This window comes from Aquarana catesbeiana, linkage group LG06 (assembly GCF_042186555.1).
Source record: "Aquarana catesbeiana isolate 2022-GZ linkage group LG06, ASM4218655v1, whole genome shotgun sequence".
NCBI lineage: Eukaryota > Metazoa > Chordata > Amphibia > Anura > Ranidae > Aquarana > Aquarana catesbeiana.
The window spans coordinates 148,337,479-148,355,692 of NC_133329.1; the positions used below are offsets into that span (position 1 = coordinate 148,337,479).

Sequence of the window (18,214 nt, forward strand, 5' to 3'; positions counted from 1 at the left end):
TTTACTGTGTATGTTTATAATATTTACTGTTTATGCGTGTTAGGAAAGCAATCACTATACTTATGCCCCGTACACACGATTTTTTTTTTTTTTTTTTTTTGCATGCTAGTCGTATATCGAACCCAAAGAGTTTACTAAAGCTACAAAAATTCTCTTACGACAAAATAAAAAAATGGGAAGTGATGTCATGTGTTTTAGTGTATTTGTATTGTATTTTCGGATGACAACTGTACTGATTAAATGAAAATTGTACGAAAAATTTTCGTCTGTGTCCGACTGGATAATATTGGATGGACTGTCATGATCGGCTCTTGAAAGCTCTGTACTAACGATCCGATTATCGTTAGATCGCGTCAAAAGCGGTATTTTTTTTTTTCCGATTTTAGGATCGTGTGCACGGGCCATTACTCTATTAGTGTATGGTAATGGTATATTTTGGAACAACATATACTCATTCTGTGGATTGACCTGGTGGTGGGGGTATATAACAACACTGCTATTTCCTTGTTTAGAATTATAAGGCGTGTCCCATAAATGCTAGCAGTTCTCAGAATCCCTTAAGCTAGGTTCACACTGATGCTGTGCGAATCTGATGCAATTTCTGTTGTGACAGGTGTGATTCTAATGTGATTTCTGAGGGGATTTGGCATAGCTGGAGATAAAATTTGCATTGAACCTGTGCTAAATTCGTACAGGACTAGAATCGCACCGCATAGATGTGAACGACTTTTATAGCAAACAGTGTTTTTTCAGATGACATGCAAATGTATGCATTTTGGATCGGGTCTAATCTGCATAGAATTCACATCAGTGTGAACCAGGACTTAAAGCAGAACTAAAAGGGAGCGAAATATGCACCTTTCCTCGAATGGTTCTGTCCCTGGCCAACATCTTCTCTTGTGAGCCGGTTTTCAGCCTTCTCCACTGGCCGGCGTGGGATGACATCACTCCTGAGCATGCACGAGAGACCATCATTCATGCACACAAAGATCAGTAACTCAGTTTCCAGCTCCAAAGAAGACATAAACAGGCAGGTAGCAGCATTTTATTGCAGGAGAGACATTGACTTTTTCTTCTGCAGTAAAAGCCTATTGGGCTCCGTTCACATATTAGCCTCCCCTGGTTTTGGGCGACAGTCGTCCTGCGGTTCTGTTTGCGCGATTTTACTGTGATTCGTCGCAAAATCGCACCAGGATCGGGATGCCATTAGAAGGGAAGGGGATTGCACGGACGTCCCGCAATTTGCCATAAATCGGGATCGTGGGCAGAATCACAGCGATTCTGCCCGAGATCCGGGACGCCAAGTTATGAATGGAGTCTTAGTGCCATAGGCGTGCGCACAGGGTGTGCCAGGTGTGCCCGGGCACACCCTAATCACCCCATGCTGCGCAGATTTCCCCTGCTGCTTGGCTGCAGAGAAAAGGACTGGGGAATCTCTGCCCTCAGTCCTTTTCTCTTTCTCAAAACTGAGATATCAGGGGTCTATTTAGACCCCGGTTATTTCACCAAAATCCCCCCAATGGGGCTCCTAAAAAAAATTGTAAAAAAACAATAATAATTATTGTCAAAAATAATAAAAAAAAAATACAATTGTAAAAAAGTAATAAAAATACTGACACCAATCTCTGCCCTACTGACATCGTCCATTGCTCTACCTACACTGTCCATTGCCCTACTGCTATATATATATATATATATATATATATATATATATATATATATACACACACACACATACACACACACACGCGCATGTGTTTTAGCTTTGGGGTGCACACCCTAATACAGTAGGCTGCGCACACCTATGCTTAGTGCCTAAGCAAAAAAGGTTCCCTTTCTAATTGCAGAACTATTTAGATCTTTAAATAAAACATAAAGACATATTCTACCTTTTGCAAAAGAAAAAAAACAAAAAACTTCACATTAATTAACTACTTCAATACAGAGCACTTACATTCCCTTCTTGCCCAGGCCAATTTTCAGCTTTTAGCGCTGTAGCTGTTTAAATGACAATTACGCGGTCATCAAACACTGTACCCAAACAGAATTTTTATCATTTTGTTCCCACAAATAGAGCTTTCTTTTGGTGGTATTTGATCACCTCTGCGTTTTTTTATTTCTTGCTAAACAAATAAAAAAAGACCTAAAATTTTGAAAAAAAAAAGGTTTTCTTAGTTTCTGTTATAAAATTTTGTATATAAGTAAGTTTTCTCCTTCACTGATGGGCACTGATAAGGCAGCACCGATGAGGTGGCACCAATGAAGGTGGCACTGACAGGCAATGATGATAGGTGGCACTGATGAGCACTGGTAGGCGGCACTGATGGGCACTCAGGGTGGTACTGGTGGGCACTGATACGTGGAACTGATGGGCACTGATATATAGAATTGATAGGCATCATTGATGGCACTGACAGGCATTGGGGATGGGCACTGATTGGCAGCTGTCTGGGCACTGATTGGCATTTCCCTGGTGGTCTAGGGTGGCATACCTGGTGGTCCAGTGTGGTGACATCCCTGGTGGTCATGGCGGCATCCTGGTGGTCCTGGGTGGGCATCCGAGGGGGAGGCTGCGCGGATAAACAATCAGCACAGACCCCCCCCCCCTGTCAGGAGAGCAGCCGATCGGCTCTCCTCTACTCTACTCGGAGGAAAAGCCGATCAACGGGCGCGCGCAAGAGCGGTCGTTCTGGAGGGCCGTCATATGACGTCCACCCAGAATGAGAGCCGCGCCGCCCAGCCTTCATATGACGGTGGGCGGGCGGCAAGAATACGCAATCATTATTCTTTTGCATTGGAGCCTGCAAAGCATTGCAACTGCAATCAGTGCAATATTCAGGCTCCTGCAGACTGTTTCTCCAGCTGCAGTTCTGAACCAAGGTACAGACCTTCAGTTACAGGGCTGAAGGAAGTAACAATGGACTACTAATGTTGTGACACCACAACACTTGTGATCCATTGAGAACCATGAGTCCCTCTGCCATAGTGGTAGTGTTTCCATTCACAGATCCCTATGAATAAAATGATGCGGCTGTACGGGTAGAGCCACACACAAGCTGTGCCACATTCAAATAACGACAGCAGGCCTCATGTTCTACAAAAAGTAGGGGGGCAGTTTGGGGTATGAAAGAATAAGTAGTGGATGTGTATGGATAATTTTTGGAGAACAAGGGTATTGTTTAGCGTCTTTTTAATTCTCCAGGACCATGTTAGTGTGAGCTTCTGTACTCGGCTTGATTGAATGCTTTCACATGACTGCCAGAGGAATGCTCAACTCATAACCAGTAAGTGTTGTTTTTTTTTTCAGAAAATGATGCAGTATTATTTTAAACTGCCCAGGGTTTACGCCATGAAGCTAGTTTCAATGTAAATAGTGCTTAGCAGATTTTCCCTAAAACCTGGCAGGCAGAGGAAAATATAGAATAAACAATGAAAAACTGCTTACCAGGCAGTTATTAGAAATAAACATAATAAAAAGGCACCAAGCTCATCACCTTTTACTTAGTGTTCATAAACTATTGCTTCAAACACTCAGTATGAGTTTGTAACATGACTGCTCCGGATGGAGTACGGGGTCCATATGAAGATCTGTATAGTGGCTATACAGAGAGGGACCATACACGTCAGATAGAACATTGCATCATGGAGACCTAAAAACAGACTAAATACAAGAAAAGTTAATAAGACTGGTGTGTAAACAAAGAATCATGCATTTCATTACTATCTCAAACAGATCAATGTAACATATTATGAAACGCAAAATGTACCTCTGATACAGGTGCTTGTATTATATAGTAGGAGTCCTACTTTTTTAAGGCCATGCCTTAAAAAAGGAGGACAAATATACATTGTACAATATTAGGTATTTGGGTCCAATCAGGTTCATCTGTCGGTTTTTCAGGCAGACCTGATCAGAAGCTCTATATTAGTCTTTGAGAATAATTGAAAAAGTGCTCAATGTCACAGAATACGCACTAGATTATCCCACATCCCGAGTAACAAGACATTGAAAAAATAAAATTTCCTCTAGGTGGGATATTTGGAAAGGGATAAATAGTGCAATGAGGTATGAGAGTAGTGTAAAAAGTATATAAAATTTTTATTAAGAAACATAGGTTTAAAATAATGAGCACATATATATACACTATACATATCACAAAATATCATGAATGAATACTGGACAGGACTAATCATATAATAACATTACAAAAAAAAGACAGCTAGTAAATCGCAAAGATCTGTTATGTTGGAGGTGAGCACAACAGAAAAGACCCAACGCGTTTCGACAATGCTATTTCTTCATCAGGGGTGTATGCGATTTTATCGCAGAACCTACAACCGTCTGCAATTTAAACAAAATACACACATATTAGATACATAATATTGATTAAACACAAACTAATTGGTACGTGTGTGATCACATCGTACTTTGGCCCCTTTCACACTGGGGCGGTGGGGGCATCGGCGGTACAACAGCGCTATTTTTAGCGCTGCTGTACCGTCGTTCTTGCAGCTGTATTCGGCCGCTAGCGGTGCGGTTTTAACCCCCGCTGGCGGCCGAAAAAGGGTTAAAATCACTCGTACAGCGTGGCTATAGCCGCGGTATTGCCGCGGTATAGCCGCGCTGTCCCACTGATTTCAATGGGCAGGAGCGGTGAAGGAGCGGTGAATACACCGCTCCTTCACCGCTCCAAAGAAGCGGTTTGCAGGACTTTTTTCACCGTTCTGCCAGCGCACCGCTTCAGTGTGAAAGCCCTCGGGCTTTCACACTGAACAAACAGCGGAGGCTGTTTAGGGACGGTTTGCAAGGGGTATTTTTAGCGCAATACCGCCTGCAAACCGCCTCAGCGTGAAAGGGGCCTTAGTGTTTTAGTGTGTTTAGACACTGACCGTATGAACTGTGTAGTACTAGAGTGGATTTTCTGTCCAGATTTTGACGTTTAAAAGCAGTTTAAATGTTGCAGCTGTCAGCCTGTGGGGCCCAAAGCCCGACGGGGTGAGTAAATGCACCAGCGCAAATAGATGGGTCCAATGGTGGCACAAGGGGAAACATGGGCAGAGTCCCACACAAAGGACAAACCAGGCTGGCCCTCCGAAATGTATCCCTTACTGAAAAAAAAAAAAAAAAAAAGGGGAGAGGGACAGAAAAAGGACAGGTATTACATGGATTGCTAGAGTTGTAAACTCCCCCCACACACTCACATGAGACCACCCACTGTAAAAAGTTTGCATATACATGAAGGAAGGTGCGCGTACATCCAAATAGGTGCATGCACACAAACATGCATACGTGCATGTCTAACAGATGCACATGTGTGCATCTACACAGTTGAAAAAACAGCTTAGTGGAGTGGTCTACCCACCATAGAAACATCCCCTCTGTAATACATATCAGGGGAGGATGAGCGTGCGTGCATCCATGCGCATACAGGCACGCACACATGCATGCATTTGCATCCAAACAGTTTGAATAATACGTTTAATGCCAATGTAAATGTAGAGGAATATAACTTGCCTAGGGGCGGTCGGAGTGGAGGAGGAAAAGATACCAGAGCCAAGGCAAACAAGGATCTATACCTCCACAGATCCTTGAATCAGGAGACCAAAAGTGGCGCCCAAGAGGTTAATCTGTAACAGTGAACAGAAGGTAGGACATCAAAGGGCAGCAATCAATAGGGCTAGTCCTGGGGGCGCATCAGGCATCATAACTGAGCGCTATCAAAGTAAGGACATAGAGACTGTAAAAAGTATCCAGGGTGCAGGAGCAAGGAGGTATTACCTGATACTTGTACGGGCTCTATGGCGATGGATCCTCACCAGTGTCCACCCTCACAGCGAGCAGACATCAGCTAGAGGGTGGAGGGATTTGAAATAGTCTGAGTGATTGGAAATAGACCAATCACTGCATGCCTATGTTCGGAGGGGCGGGGCTAGCCGGGAACGTCCCCCGGGACAGCGGCGCGCAGATGGCGCCTCCAGACAGCACCAGGGGGCATGTGGTAGATGATGCACTGCTACCAGAGGCTGCAGTGACGTCAAGCCCTGGAGTGCCCTGTGTGACAGGGAAAGCCTAGTGAGTCAAGCTGCATCGCCTCGCGTCGTCCTCCCGCGGCGCACTAGACACGGAACGTAGAGACCCCAGAGGGGACGGCGGTATCCTGTCGACAAAGGGAGGCCACCCATGCCAAACGGCATTGGGCGGCCCCTGTGCGCCGAGTGTGGGACCCCAACCACCAAGGACCCAATGCGCAGCTGCATGAACATCCCGTCAAGCATGGACACACACACAAACTGATCAAATGGTGCACTGATCTGAGAGACATCACTGTTGAGAGGGGGAACAGCATTTCTAGTAAATCTTAACCATGTATCCATGTTTACCATGTACCATAATACACTGAGAACTGAAATAATGACAACAATAATAATAATAATAATAATAATAATCTACATCATAATCATGCAGTTAACATTAGTTTTTAGTGTATATCTACGCCCGAAGGAACAGTATGTATATCTATTCTAAACGATACATTAGGTTAAAATAGAATTGGTATCATAATGGACATAATTTGCATTGTTAACAGTACATTGAGTTGAAGTAAAATATATCTCATAGTCAAGAGATTACCAATAGTAAGGTTATTTTTACAAAACCCAAACAAGCATATGAGATTACTGAGGATATAGTACATAGAGAACACAATAAGTGACAATTTTTTTTTTTTTTTATCATAGCAATTGTAAACAAATATTGGCATGTCCTAACAATGGACCCGAATGTAGGCCCGTTTGTCCCAAATGTGCCCTCATTTACCTTCAGAAGGGCAAGATCACTCCGGGACCAATTGGTGGCTAGTGAGTTTAAAGAAGGGGGCCGCAAGGATCCTTGTAAACTTTTTGGCTCCTTTACATGTAGGGGTTGTGGTTACTGTCGTTTTATGAACACCTCGAAAAACGTACTACTGCCTAATGGTGAAAAATACTCACCTAGACATTTTGCAAATTGCAGTACGCCCGGTGTGGTTTATCTTCTTTTATGTGAGTGCGCCTGCTTTTATATTGGCAAAACCGCCCAAGAATTCTGGAGACGTGCCTATTGTCATCTTGCATCCATGCGGACGTGTAATCCCAGCCTCCCCCTGGGACGACACGTCACAAATGTCCATGATGGTATCTGTCCTAAGGTCTCTTTTGTGATCCTGGATCATGTCCATCCTGGGATGCGAGGTGGTGATTGGAACAAAACCCTGCTCCAACGAGAGCAGAGGTGGATTTTCCGTCTAAACGCCACCTCGCCACCAGGTTTAAATGGGTCAATTTCCTATAGGCCCTTTCTCGAGGGTTTCTCCTCTGGAGGGTCAGAATGGGAACCACCAGACCCAACCTGATATCTCAGAACCCTCTGATCTATAAATACTGTATGGACCAAGCTCCTCTGGTCTCTAGTCATATTATTATCATTGAACATCTCAATATCTTTTCCATCATTACGTCTTTCTCCCTTCCTTTTAAATCTAAACTTATATATGCCGACTGATAAATGTTAACTATGTGCATATTAGACAATTTTAGGTCATTATATAAAAAATTGTCACTTATTGTGTTCTCTATGTACTATATCCTCAGTAATCTCATATGCTTGTTTGGGTTTTGTAAAAATAACCTTACTATTGGTAATCTCTTGACTATGAGATATATTTTACTTCAACTCAATGTACTGTTAACAATGCAAATTATGTCCATTATGATACCAATTCTATTCTAACCTAATGTATCGTTTAGAATAGATATACATACTGTTCCTTCGGGCGTAGATATGCACTAAAAACTAATGTTAACTGCATGATTATGATGTAGATTATTATTATTATTATTATTGTTGTCATTATTTCAGTTCTCAGTGTATTATGGTACATGGTAAACATGGATACATGGTTAAGATTTACTAGAAATGCTGTTCCCCCTCTCAACAGTGATGTCCCTCAGATCAGTGCACCATTTGATCAGTTTGTGTGTGTCCCCATGCTTGGCGGGATGTTCATGCAGCTGCGTATTGGGTCCTTGGTGGTTGGGGTCCCACACTCGGCGCACAGGGGCCGCCCAATGCCGTTTGGCATGGGTGGCCTCCCTTTGTCGACAAGATACCGCCGTCCCCTCTGGGGACTCTACGTTCCGTGTCTAGTGCGCCGCGGGAGGACGACGCGCGGCGATGCAGCTTGACTCACTAGGCTTTCCCTGTCACACAGGGCACTCCAGGGCTTGACGTCACTGCAGCCTCTGGTAGCAGTGCGTCATCTACCACATGCCCCCTGGTGCTGTCTGGAGGCGCCGTCTGCGCGCTGCTGTCCCGGGGGACGTTCCCGGCTAGCCCCGCCCCTCCGAACATAGGCATGCAGTGATTGGTCTATTTCCAATCACTCAGGCTATTTCAAATCCCTCCACCCTCTAGCTGATGTCTGCTCGCTGTGAGGGTGGACACTGGTGAGGATCCATCGCCATAGAGCCCGTACAAGTATCAGGTAATACCTCCTTGCTCCTGCACCCTGGATACTTTTTACAGTCTCTATGTCCTTATTTTGATAGCGCTCAGTTATGATGCCTGATGCGCCCCCAGGACTAGCCCTATTGATTGCTGCCCTTTGATGTCCTACCTTCTGTTCACTGTTACAGATCAACCTCTTGGGCGCTACCTTTGGTCTCCTGATTCAGGGATCTGTGGAGGTATGCATCCTCATTTGCCTTGGCTCTGGTATCCTTTCCTCCCTCTCCACTCCAACCGCCCCTAGGCAAGCTATATTCCTCTACATTTACATTGGCATTAAACTTATTATTCAAACTGTTTGGATGCGCATGCATGCATGTGTGCGTGCCTGTATGCGCATGGATGCACGCACGCTCATTCTCCCCTGATATGTATTACAGAGGGGATGTTTCTATGGTGGGTAGACCACTCCACTAAGCTGTTTTTTCAACTGTGTAGATGCACACATGTGCATCTGTTAGACATGCACGTATGCATGTTTGTGTGCATGCACCTATTTGGATGTACGCGCACCTTTCTTCATGTATATGCAAACTTTTTACAGCGGGTGGTCTCATGTGAGTGTGTGTGTGGGGGGGGGGGGGGGGAGTTTACAACTCTAGCAATCCATTTAATACCTGTCCTTTCTCTGTCTCTCTCCCCCCTTTTTTTTTTTTTTTTCCCCGGGGAAGTTCCCGGCTAGCCCCGCCCCTCCGAACATAGGCATGTAGTGATTGGTCTATTTCCAATCACTCAGGCTATTTCAAATCCCTCCACCCTCCAGCTGCTGTCTGCTTGCTGTGAGGGTGGACACTAGTGAGGATCCATCGCCATAGAGCCCGTACAAGTATCAGGTAATACCTCCTTGCTCCTGCACCCTGGATACTCTTTACACTCTCTATGTCCTTACTTTGATAGCGCTCAGTTATGATGCCTGATGTGCCCCCAGGACTAGCCCTATTGATTGCTGCCCTTTGATGTCCTACCTTCTGTTCACTGTTACAGATTAACCTCTTGGGCGCCACTTTTGGTCTCCTGATTCAAGGATCTGTGGAGGTATAGATCCTTGTTTGCCTTGGCTCTGGTATCTTTTCCTCCTCCACTCCGACCGCCCCTAGGCAAGTTATATTCCTTTACATTTACATTTATATTGGCATTAAACGTATTATTCAAGCTGTTTGGATGCACATGCATGCACATATGCATGTGCGCGTGCCTGTATGCGCATGGATGCACGCATGCTCATCTTCCCCTGATATGTATTACAGAGGGGATGTATCTATGGTGGGTAGACCACTCCACTAAGCTGTTTTTTCAACTGTGTAGATGCACACATGTGCATCTGTTAGACATGCACGTATGCATGTTTGTGTGAATGCACCTATTTGGATGTACGCGCACCTTCCTTCATGTATATGCAAACTTTTTACAGTGGGTGGTCTCATGTGAGTGTGTGGGGGGAGTTTACAACTCTAGCAATCCATTTAATACCTGTCCTTTTTCTGTCCCCCCCCCCTGTGCATTTACTCACCCCGTCGGGCTTTGGGCCCCACAGGCTGACAGCTGCAACATTTAAACTGCTTTTAAACATCAAAATCTGGACAGAAAATCCACTCTAGTACTACACAGTTCATACGGTCAGTGTCTAAACACACTAAAACACAATGTGATCACACACGTACCAATTAGTTTGTGTTTAATCAATATTATGTATCTAATATGTGTGTATTTTGTTTAAATTGCAGACGGTTGTAGGTTCTGCGATAGAATCGCATACACCCCTGATGAAGAAATAGCATTTTCGAAACGCGTTGGGTCTTTTCTGTTGTGCCCACCTCCAACATAACAGATCTTTGCGATTTACTAGCTGTCTTTTTTGTAATGTTATTATGATTAGTCCTGTCCAGTATTCATGATATTTTGTGATATGTATAGTGTATATATGTGCTCATTATTTTAAACCTATGTTTCTTAATAAAAATTTATATACTTTTTACTCTACTCTCATACCTCATTGCACTATTTATCCCTTTCCAAATATCCCACCTAGAGGAAATTTTATTTTTTCAATGTCTATATTAGTCTTTGAGCAGCTGAATGTAAATGGATTTGCGTCTCTTTACCTCTAATTAATTCTGGACTCCATCCAGATCTGAAAAGAGATGGAAAAATTCTGCATTTTTTTTTTTTTTTTTACCTAAATATAACAGACCTAAACTGGTTTTATGCATGTAGGTCCATTTACATCCAGCCACCCATAGATCTAATATGGGACTGGAAAGCTATGGTTTTTTTAATGCAGCAAAATGAATGGACACGGATGTCTAAATTTTCTTTTCCTACTTCTGTATGTAGTTACAGTGATGTAATGCTTGGCTATTATAATTTTTACCACCTTTAACAAGAATGGACTTTTGAGGTTGGAGCTGTTTTACCGGGAAAAGTCAAGCTCCTTTGAGTCGCATGGCAGATAGCTATCCAGTATACTTCTCTCAGAGTTTATAACTGAGACATCATAAGGTATACTGCCTGATGAAGAAACATAACATGTTTAGAAACCTTGCATGTTTAATATATAGTGGGCTAATAAAGGGTATCACCTAAAATCCAAAGATGCTGCACTGAATAATAGCTAAAGCCCTGCTATCGTTCTTCCTACAGTACAATTTACTTCCACTAGATGGCACCAACCAAACATTTATATGAGATAACAGTTACTACAGAGCAGCCATTTCCATCCATAGTTCCTCCAAAAGGTTGCTAGGGGTTAGTTAAGCTGTGGCTGATTGACCTTCCATTTGATGGTTGCTGCAAAATATCAGGACCGATGCCACTTGGCAGAACCAGCACCATGACGCCAATGAACTTTGTTAGCTCTCTGTATGGGTGGCATTCATACCACTAAGGTTGCATTATTATTACTACTGACCACCAATGAAAAGGTATTTTCTCAAGTCATCTTCCAGGACAGCACACCTGAGAGATGAGAGGCTCCTCCCCACAGGAAACACAATCAATCAACAGCTGTTTTAAGTCCACACCCTTCCCCCTGATCCTCAGTTTTTGATTGTGTTTCTCCCTACACGGCGAAACTGTTTGTTTTTTTTCCAAATGACCGAAGCCTGGGGCTGGTGGTCTCCCCCTGGGAGCCGGACCAAATGCCTGGGAAGCCTCTGGGTCTGGTGGGATATATTTATCCTTCCCGGGGGGTTCCCCTATCCTTTCCTCAGGGGGGGGGGGGGGCAGCAGAAACTGGGAAAGCCCCCCTGAGAGCTGAAGGCCCCTGGGCACAGTGGTGTCCCCAGAACTTCAGGGGCCTTTATCCTGTCTCCCCCCCTTACCTGTCCGTTCAGACGGGGGTGCTGGCCGTTGGTTCCTTCCAGGGGGATCGTATCCCCTGACTCCTGGGTCCCTGGTAGCTCGCGTGGGCTGCTGGGGAGGGCACCGCCTGAACGACCCGCGTTCTTACCCAGAAGGGAAGGCTGAGAGTCAGCAGGAGCAGGCGCCCACATCCTCCTTTCGAGGAGGCACCAGTTTACTATGGTGAATGTCTGCCTAAACCAGTGTTTCTCAACTCCTCCAGTCCTCAAGGCGCCCCAACAGGTCATGTTTTCAGGCTCTCCATTATTTTGCACAGGTGATTTGATCAGTTTTCCTGCCTTAGTAATTACCACAGCTGTTTTATCTGAGGGAAAACATGACCTGTTGGGGCGCCTTGAGGACTGGAGTTGAGAAACACTGGCCTAAACCACCTCAGATGGGAATGAGGAACGTACGGCATTGCGCCCCCCCCCCCCCATGTGTATATACTGACTGGACAGTGCAGGACACAGCCTAACCTTGCAGCTCCCTAAAGGGACAGCAGTTGTGGGGGGGGGCACTTTGGCGGCTATCCTCCTTGCGTGTGGACCATAAGGATGGAAAAGCAAGCCCGGTGGCTGTGGCAAAAGGGGAAGACGACAACGGTGAGTCAAAAATCCCCAATCCCAGCCAGATGGTTTCTGGGCATTTGAGATAATCTCCCCTGGGGTCTGGATTCAAATAGCCCAGAAGCTTTTGCTAAAGACACCAGCCACAGCTCCCTCTTACAACAGAGATGCTGTATGGTGGACAAGTGGTACAGAGGAGCGAGTGTGCCTAAACCACCTCAGATGGGAAAGAGGTAGGTAAGGCATTTTTTTCCCCTTCCACCTGTATTTACTGAGTGGTGCAGTGCAGGACCTGGGGTCTCCATAACAAAATAGCCCAGAAGCTACTGCTAAAAACCACCAGCCACAGCTTCCTCTTATAACAGAGACACTGTGGTTATCACAACAGTAGGTTGCCAGCCTCTCCCTACATACCCGGTTGTGGTACATTAGTAGGGGTGAATACAGCAAAGAGGGTGACCTGGTAGAACAAAGAGTTCCTTACTGGCCAGGTATACCACTGAACAAGTTATTAATGGTGCAATGGTTGAAGGATTCAGGAGTAAGCTCCCTTGCTCAGCAGGTGCACTAGGTTATCTGGCCCTATTAGCCCAGCTGCTAGGAATCTGCTTAAAGTTGCTCCAAGATGCTTAAAAGCTGACCTAACTTTCAACAATGTGGCAGGGACCAAGCTTCTGTGTGGCACAGTAGGGGTTCCCTTGTGACAGATCCTCCTTTTGGGGGTTGCTTGCTATGGGTAACTTTTCATAAGCTCCAACCTCCCACTCCACTCTTACATTGTGGTTATATTTTAATGCAGGGGGTAAGAAAAACCTTTTTGTTGGTTTGGGCTACAGTCCACTCGGTGACAGATCTAAAAGCGATTTACCATAAATCGTTTTTCCTATATCCTTTGATTAAGGATTTTCTGTGCAAACATATGCAAGAGCTAGATGGCTATATGATTGCTTCTTTAAGGGCTGCAGGTGGCTATTTACCTCCAGGCTAAATTGGTAACCACCCTTTTTAGAGGTCTTATACTGGTCTCTAGGGCTGGGCTCATTGAGACTTTAGTTACTGATCAGCCCCACCCGTGTATGAGCTGGCTAGCGTTTGCTCAATCTACGGAGGTAAGTTAGGACAACAGCTACTATAGTAAGGTGTCCAACCATTTTAGGATTGGTTCCTTCACTGGTGGTGAAGGATTAGTATCTACAGCCCAGGCTATGCCTATGAAATAATTTGCCCCTGTTTGGTTATTTCATAAAGGGATACACCATGACTCCTTCTTGGCTGCTCACCAGTAGACCTCAGTAGTGAAGGTTTGTCCTTGCTGGGGTGTTTGGTGGCACAACTAAAGTACATGTTGAGATTTGTGACATCTCTGCTGAAGCTTGTTGGGTGTCCTTTATATCCTAAAGGTACTGCTTTGTTTGGCTACAGATCAGAAAATACAACAGGGAAGGTGGTCTGTACTTTCTGGTTTTGTGCCGCACGCCAGAAACGCACATCATTCAGTCTGGTGATGACATTTCTGCCCATAATTGTTATATTGCTGCACATCAGACCTACACAAGATTGGGGTCTGTCTGTGGGGTTTTTGTGTCCTGTATTACTGCCTTATTGGTTGCTTATCAGAAAGGCAGCAGGAAATCGATGGCAGGGGTAGTACATATACTGCCTTTGGTAATCGGTACAGCACCACAAGGTGGCGTCGTGCTGATTCAGACAGTGCTATTAAAGGCAATAGCTGCCGATTTTAGGCATGCGATTTGACATGTGAGTCGCATGCCAAATCGCTTCAATATGGATGTGCTATCTCTATTCAGAATTGTTAGATTGTTGCACATTAGAGATATACACGATTGAGGTTTGTCTGTGGGTCCTGTATTACTGCCTTATTGGTTGCTTATCAGAAAGGCAGCAGTGATGATGGATGGTCCTGATTTTGTTGGAAAATACAAAATTGAACCTGTGCCAGGGGTAGTACACATACTGCCATTGGTAATCAGTGCAGCACCACAAAGTGGCCCGTGCTGATTCAGACAGTGCTATTAACGGCAATGGCTGCCAATTTTAGCATGCGATTTGACATGTTGAGTCACATGCCAAATCACTTGAATATGGATGTGCTATCTCTATTCAAGATTGTTGTTGCACATCAGACACATACAAGATTGAAGGTTGTCTGTCCTTTATGTCTTTCATTTACTGCCTTATTGGCTGCATATCAGAAAGGACACAACAGTGAAGGTTATTTGTCTTTTTCTGATTTTGTTTTTGCTGCTCAGCAGGGAGACGCATTGAGGGTGATGACATCTCTGCTCAGTATTGGTATATGCTACACATCAGACATACACAAAGATTGAACATTGTTTGTGTCCTGTATGTCCTATATTTACTGCCTTATCGTCCGTATATCAGAAAGGCACAGCAGTAAGTGGTGTTTCTCATTGATCTTCCTTGCTGTTTCTTAGGTATACACAGTAGGGGGTTGTTGGCTGAACTCCTCCAGGGAGCCACAGCATGGGGACCCCTTGTTTGTTCGACCCGAAAACTGCTTTTCCTGCGACCTGTGTAATCTTGAGGTCTGTGGTTCCGTAAGCGGGGACTGCTGGAGACGCTGCGACCTGGAGTCGCACAGTCACGAATGGTACCCTTTGGAAGCCATAGTATATGACTTCTCATGCGTATTGCAGTCCCAAGTGGCAGGTTGGGTCGCACGGGTGTGGGAACCCTAAGCTTATCTGTCCCTTCTAGTTCAGGTTTTGCAACGCAGCAGGAATACTCATTGTGGAGTTATTGCCTTATTTTGCAGTAGACCAGAAAGATCGCAGCTGTAAAGGCTGTCTGTTGTTTCTTTGTTTTTATGTTGCTGCACAGCAGAAGTACTCAACATTGAAGCTTGTTGGTGCTTTCTGTTTCATATTGCCTTACCTTATGGCACTTCAGAAAAACACAATGCTGTAGGTTGCTTGTGTTCTTTCTTTGTTGGTTCTATGTAACTGCACTACAGAACTGCATAACAGGAAGGATTGTCTTATAACTGTACTTGGTGGTTCGTCATAAATACGCAACATAGAAGTTTGGGTCTTTCTGTCTTCTCTTTATAGCCTTGTTTTGCTGTACATCAGTAAAACACCACTGTAAAAGGGGGTTCCCGTCCTTTCTGTATTTACCAGTTATGACCTAGCTAGCTGCACTTCAGAAATGCGCAGCATTTAAGGTGTGTTTGTGTCTTAATGCTTACATATTGGCCGCACATCAGAAAACCAGACTGTGAGGTTCAGATTTGGGTCTCTTCCCATATTTGATATTTTGGTTTAGCTAATCACACTCAGATACACAACATTGTTGTCTATGCTTGTGTCCTTTCTGTCTAAATCTATTGTGCTATGTTCACAATCTATGATTTTTTTTACTTGTGATATTAATAATATACGTATCACCTTTTTGTATTTCAGCCTTCTCTTCCGTGGAAGGGCCAGGAGTTCTGGCTGCAGATGTCACATGTCAGAAAGCCTCGACCCCTTACATTCAGGGATGCCAGAGCCATTTCCTAGGGTTGAAGCCCAGTAGAGTTATGGGTCACTGGAGGAAGACGATAATGAATCGCCCTGTTTAATCAGAACTTAGGAAGTTCGGTTCAGAGGAGTTTTTTGGCCTGAAGATGAAGTATAAACATGTATACCCGACCAAAGAGGTTACAGCTCGGTGCATGGCCTTCATTTTGCCCTTCTAGCAAAACTAGATGTAGCAATATGAGTGTTCTTCTCCTGCTATAGATGTTAATCTCCTGAGTAGGCTCTCAGGCATAAGTAAAACTATAGATTGGGCATGCCTTAAACCCAGGGATTAAGTTTTTGTTCATCTATTTCCCTTCAGTCTTTGACGTAAAGATAAAAATGAACAAAAAGGGGTTGTCTGTCAGGGGCCCCCCTTTTTTTTGGCAGTTTTATTTCCCTGGACAGGGTTGTGTTAAGACAGGCCCCCTTATGGATCAATGTAGTGTCCTTGTCTTACAACACAGGTCTCCGATTAATCTTTTTAGTGGTTCTAAACAGCACCTATAGGCAGAATAGGCCATTGTTGGTAGATGTGTGACAGGCAACATTGATAACCTACAAGTTTAACATGTTTTCTGATTCCATCTTTAAAAGCCCACTCCACCTAGATCCTGCATCCGAAACAGAGAAGGCAGGGACACCGGTGGAGTAGACCGGCAGATCAGCCGCATGCTCCAGCTAAGATACCTTCATCAAGCATATGGAGTAAAGGTAAAGCTTACTGCAGAACCGAGGTTCGCCAAGAGGGTCTTGCAGTGGTCCCACCCTAAGGTAGGCCTGAGGTACTTAATTATCCTCTCAGGTGTGCCGTCCTGGAAGATGACTTGAGAAAAGTACTAGTTACTTACCGGTAACTGTCTTTCTGGGAAATCTTCCAGGACGGCAGGCCTACTTCCCACCCGTTGGAGGAGGGAAAATTTTAGAACACTAGAAGGTGAGTGCCTATGAGGAATGATTTCCCTTGTGAACCAGGTTCAGGAGTTACTTCTCTACAAACTGAGGATCAGGGGGAAGGGTGTGGACTTAAAACAGCTGTTGATTGTGTTTCCTGTGGGGAGGAGCCTCTCATCTCTCAGGTGTGCCATCCTGGAAGATTTCCCAGAAAGACAGTTACCGGTAAGTAACTAGTACTTTTTGCCTTTGACCTTTTCAAGGTTCCCATCTCCGAAATCAGCAGGGGTGGATGCCCTAACTCAGCCATGGAACTTTCAGATGGCATACGCATACCCACCAACTCCACTGATACTGAGGTTTCTCCAACGTCTAACCACAGAAGCGATCACAGTTTTAGCAGTGATTCCATACTGGCCCAAGAGACCGTGGTTCACGTTGCTAATCAAGATGACCTTGTGCAAACCGCTTCACCTTCCACGCATAGACAATCTTCTGTCTCAAGGCAAGTTCTGTCACCCGCACCCGGAGATCCTAGACTTGAGGGTTTGGAAGTTGAGCGGAAAAGGTTGGGCGCGTTATGATGTTCGCATAATGTCATTCAAACACTACTACAGGCCAGAAAAGCATCTACGAATTCCACATACTATAGAGTTTGGAGAAAGTTTACGGAATTGGCAGAAACGAACCATTTCGATCCTCTAAACCCCAGAATCCAGAACATACTCCTCTTTTTACAGAGTGGATTGAACTTAGGTTTGGGCCTGAATACGCTTAAGGTCCAGGTTTCAGCCCTTTCAGCTCTAACAGACACCCGGTGGGTGCTAGATCCTCTTGTGGAACGTTTCTTGAAAGCAGTTCTAAGATTGAGACCGCCTAGAAAGACGCTATACCCCAAATGGGATTTGACTAGCGTGCTTAATAACCTTTCAAAACCTCCGTTTGCTCCCATAGAAGAACACCTTGGAGGATATTTCTCTGAAGGCAGTCTTTCTAGTTGCCATCACTTCGTGTCGCAGGGTATCAGAGATCCAAGCATTAGGGTCACAAGAACCCTACATTACCTTCTTCCCGGACAGGGTGGTGTTGCAACCTATTCATCAGTTCATCCCTAAAGTACCTTCAGTCTTCCATCTGAACCAAGAGTGGGTTCTTCCAGCATTCGGGGAGGATCCAGCCTCCTCCAAAACTGCATGAGTTGGATATAGCCAGATCCCTAAGTCACTACCTAAATTTGACGCAGAGGTTCAGGAAAGATCAACAGCTATTTGTCATCCCCAAGGGTGCCAGAAAGGGAATGGCAGCATCTAAGACGACCTTGGCAA

The 18,214-nt window shown here is 44.7% G+C and overlaps 1 protein-coding gene across 2 annotated transcripts in view; it reads right to left on the bottom strand.

The window, feature by feature from the left end:
• Positions 1-3,138: 3,138 nt before the first annotated feature.
• LOC141101740 (transmembrane protein 180-like) overlaps positions 3,139-18,214 on the bottom strand; it is a 97,557-nt gene continuing 82,481 nt past the window's right edge. For both annotated transcript variants that reach the window (XM_073591035.1, XM_073591034.1), the window contains exon 7: positions 3,139-3,661. In XM_073591035.1, the coding sequence (XP_073447136.1) occupies positions 3,532-3,661 (130 nt within the window). In that variant the 3' untranslated portion in view covers positions 3,139-3,531. The remainder of the gene's footprint in view (positions 3,662-18,214) is intronic.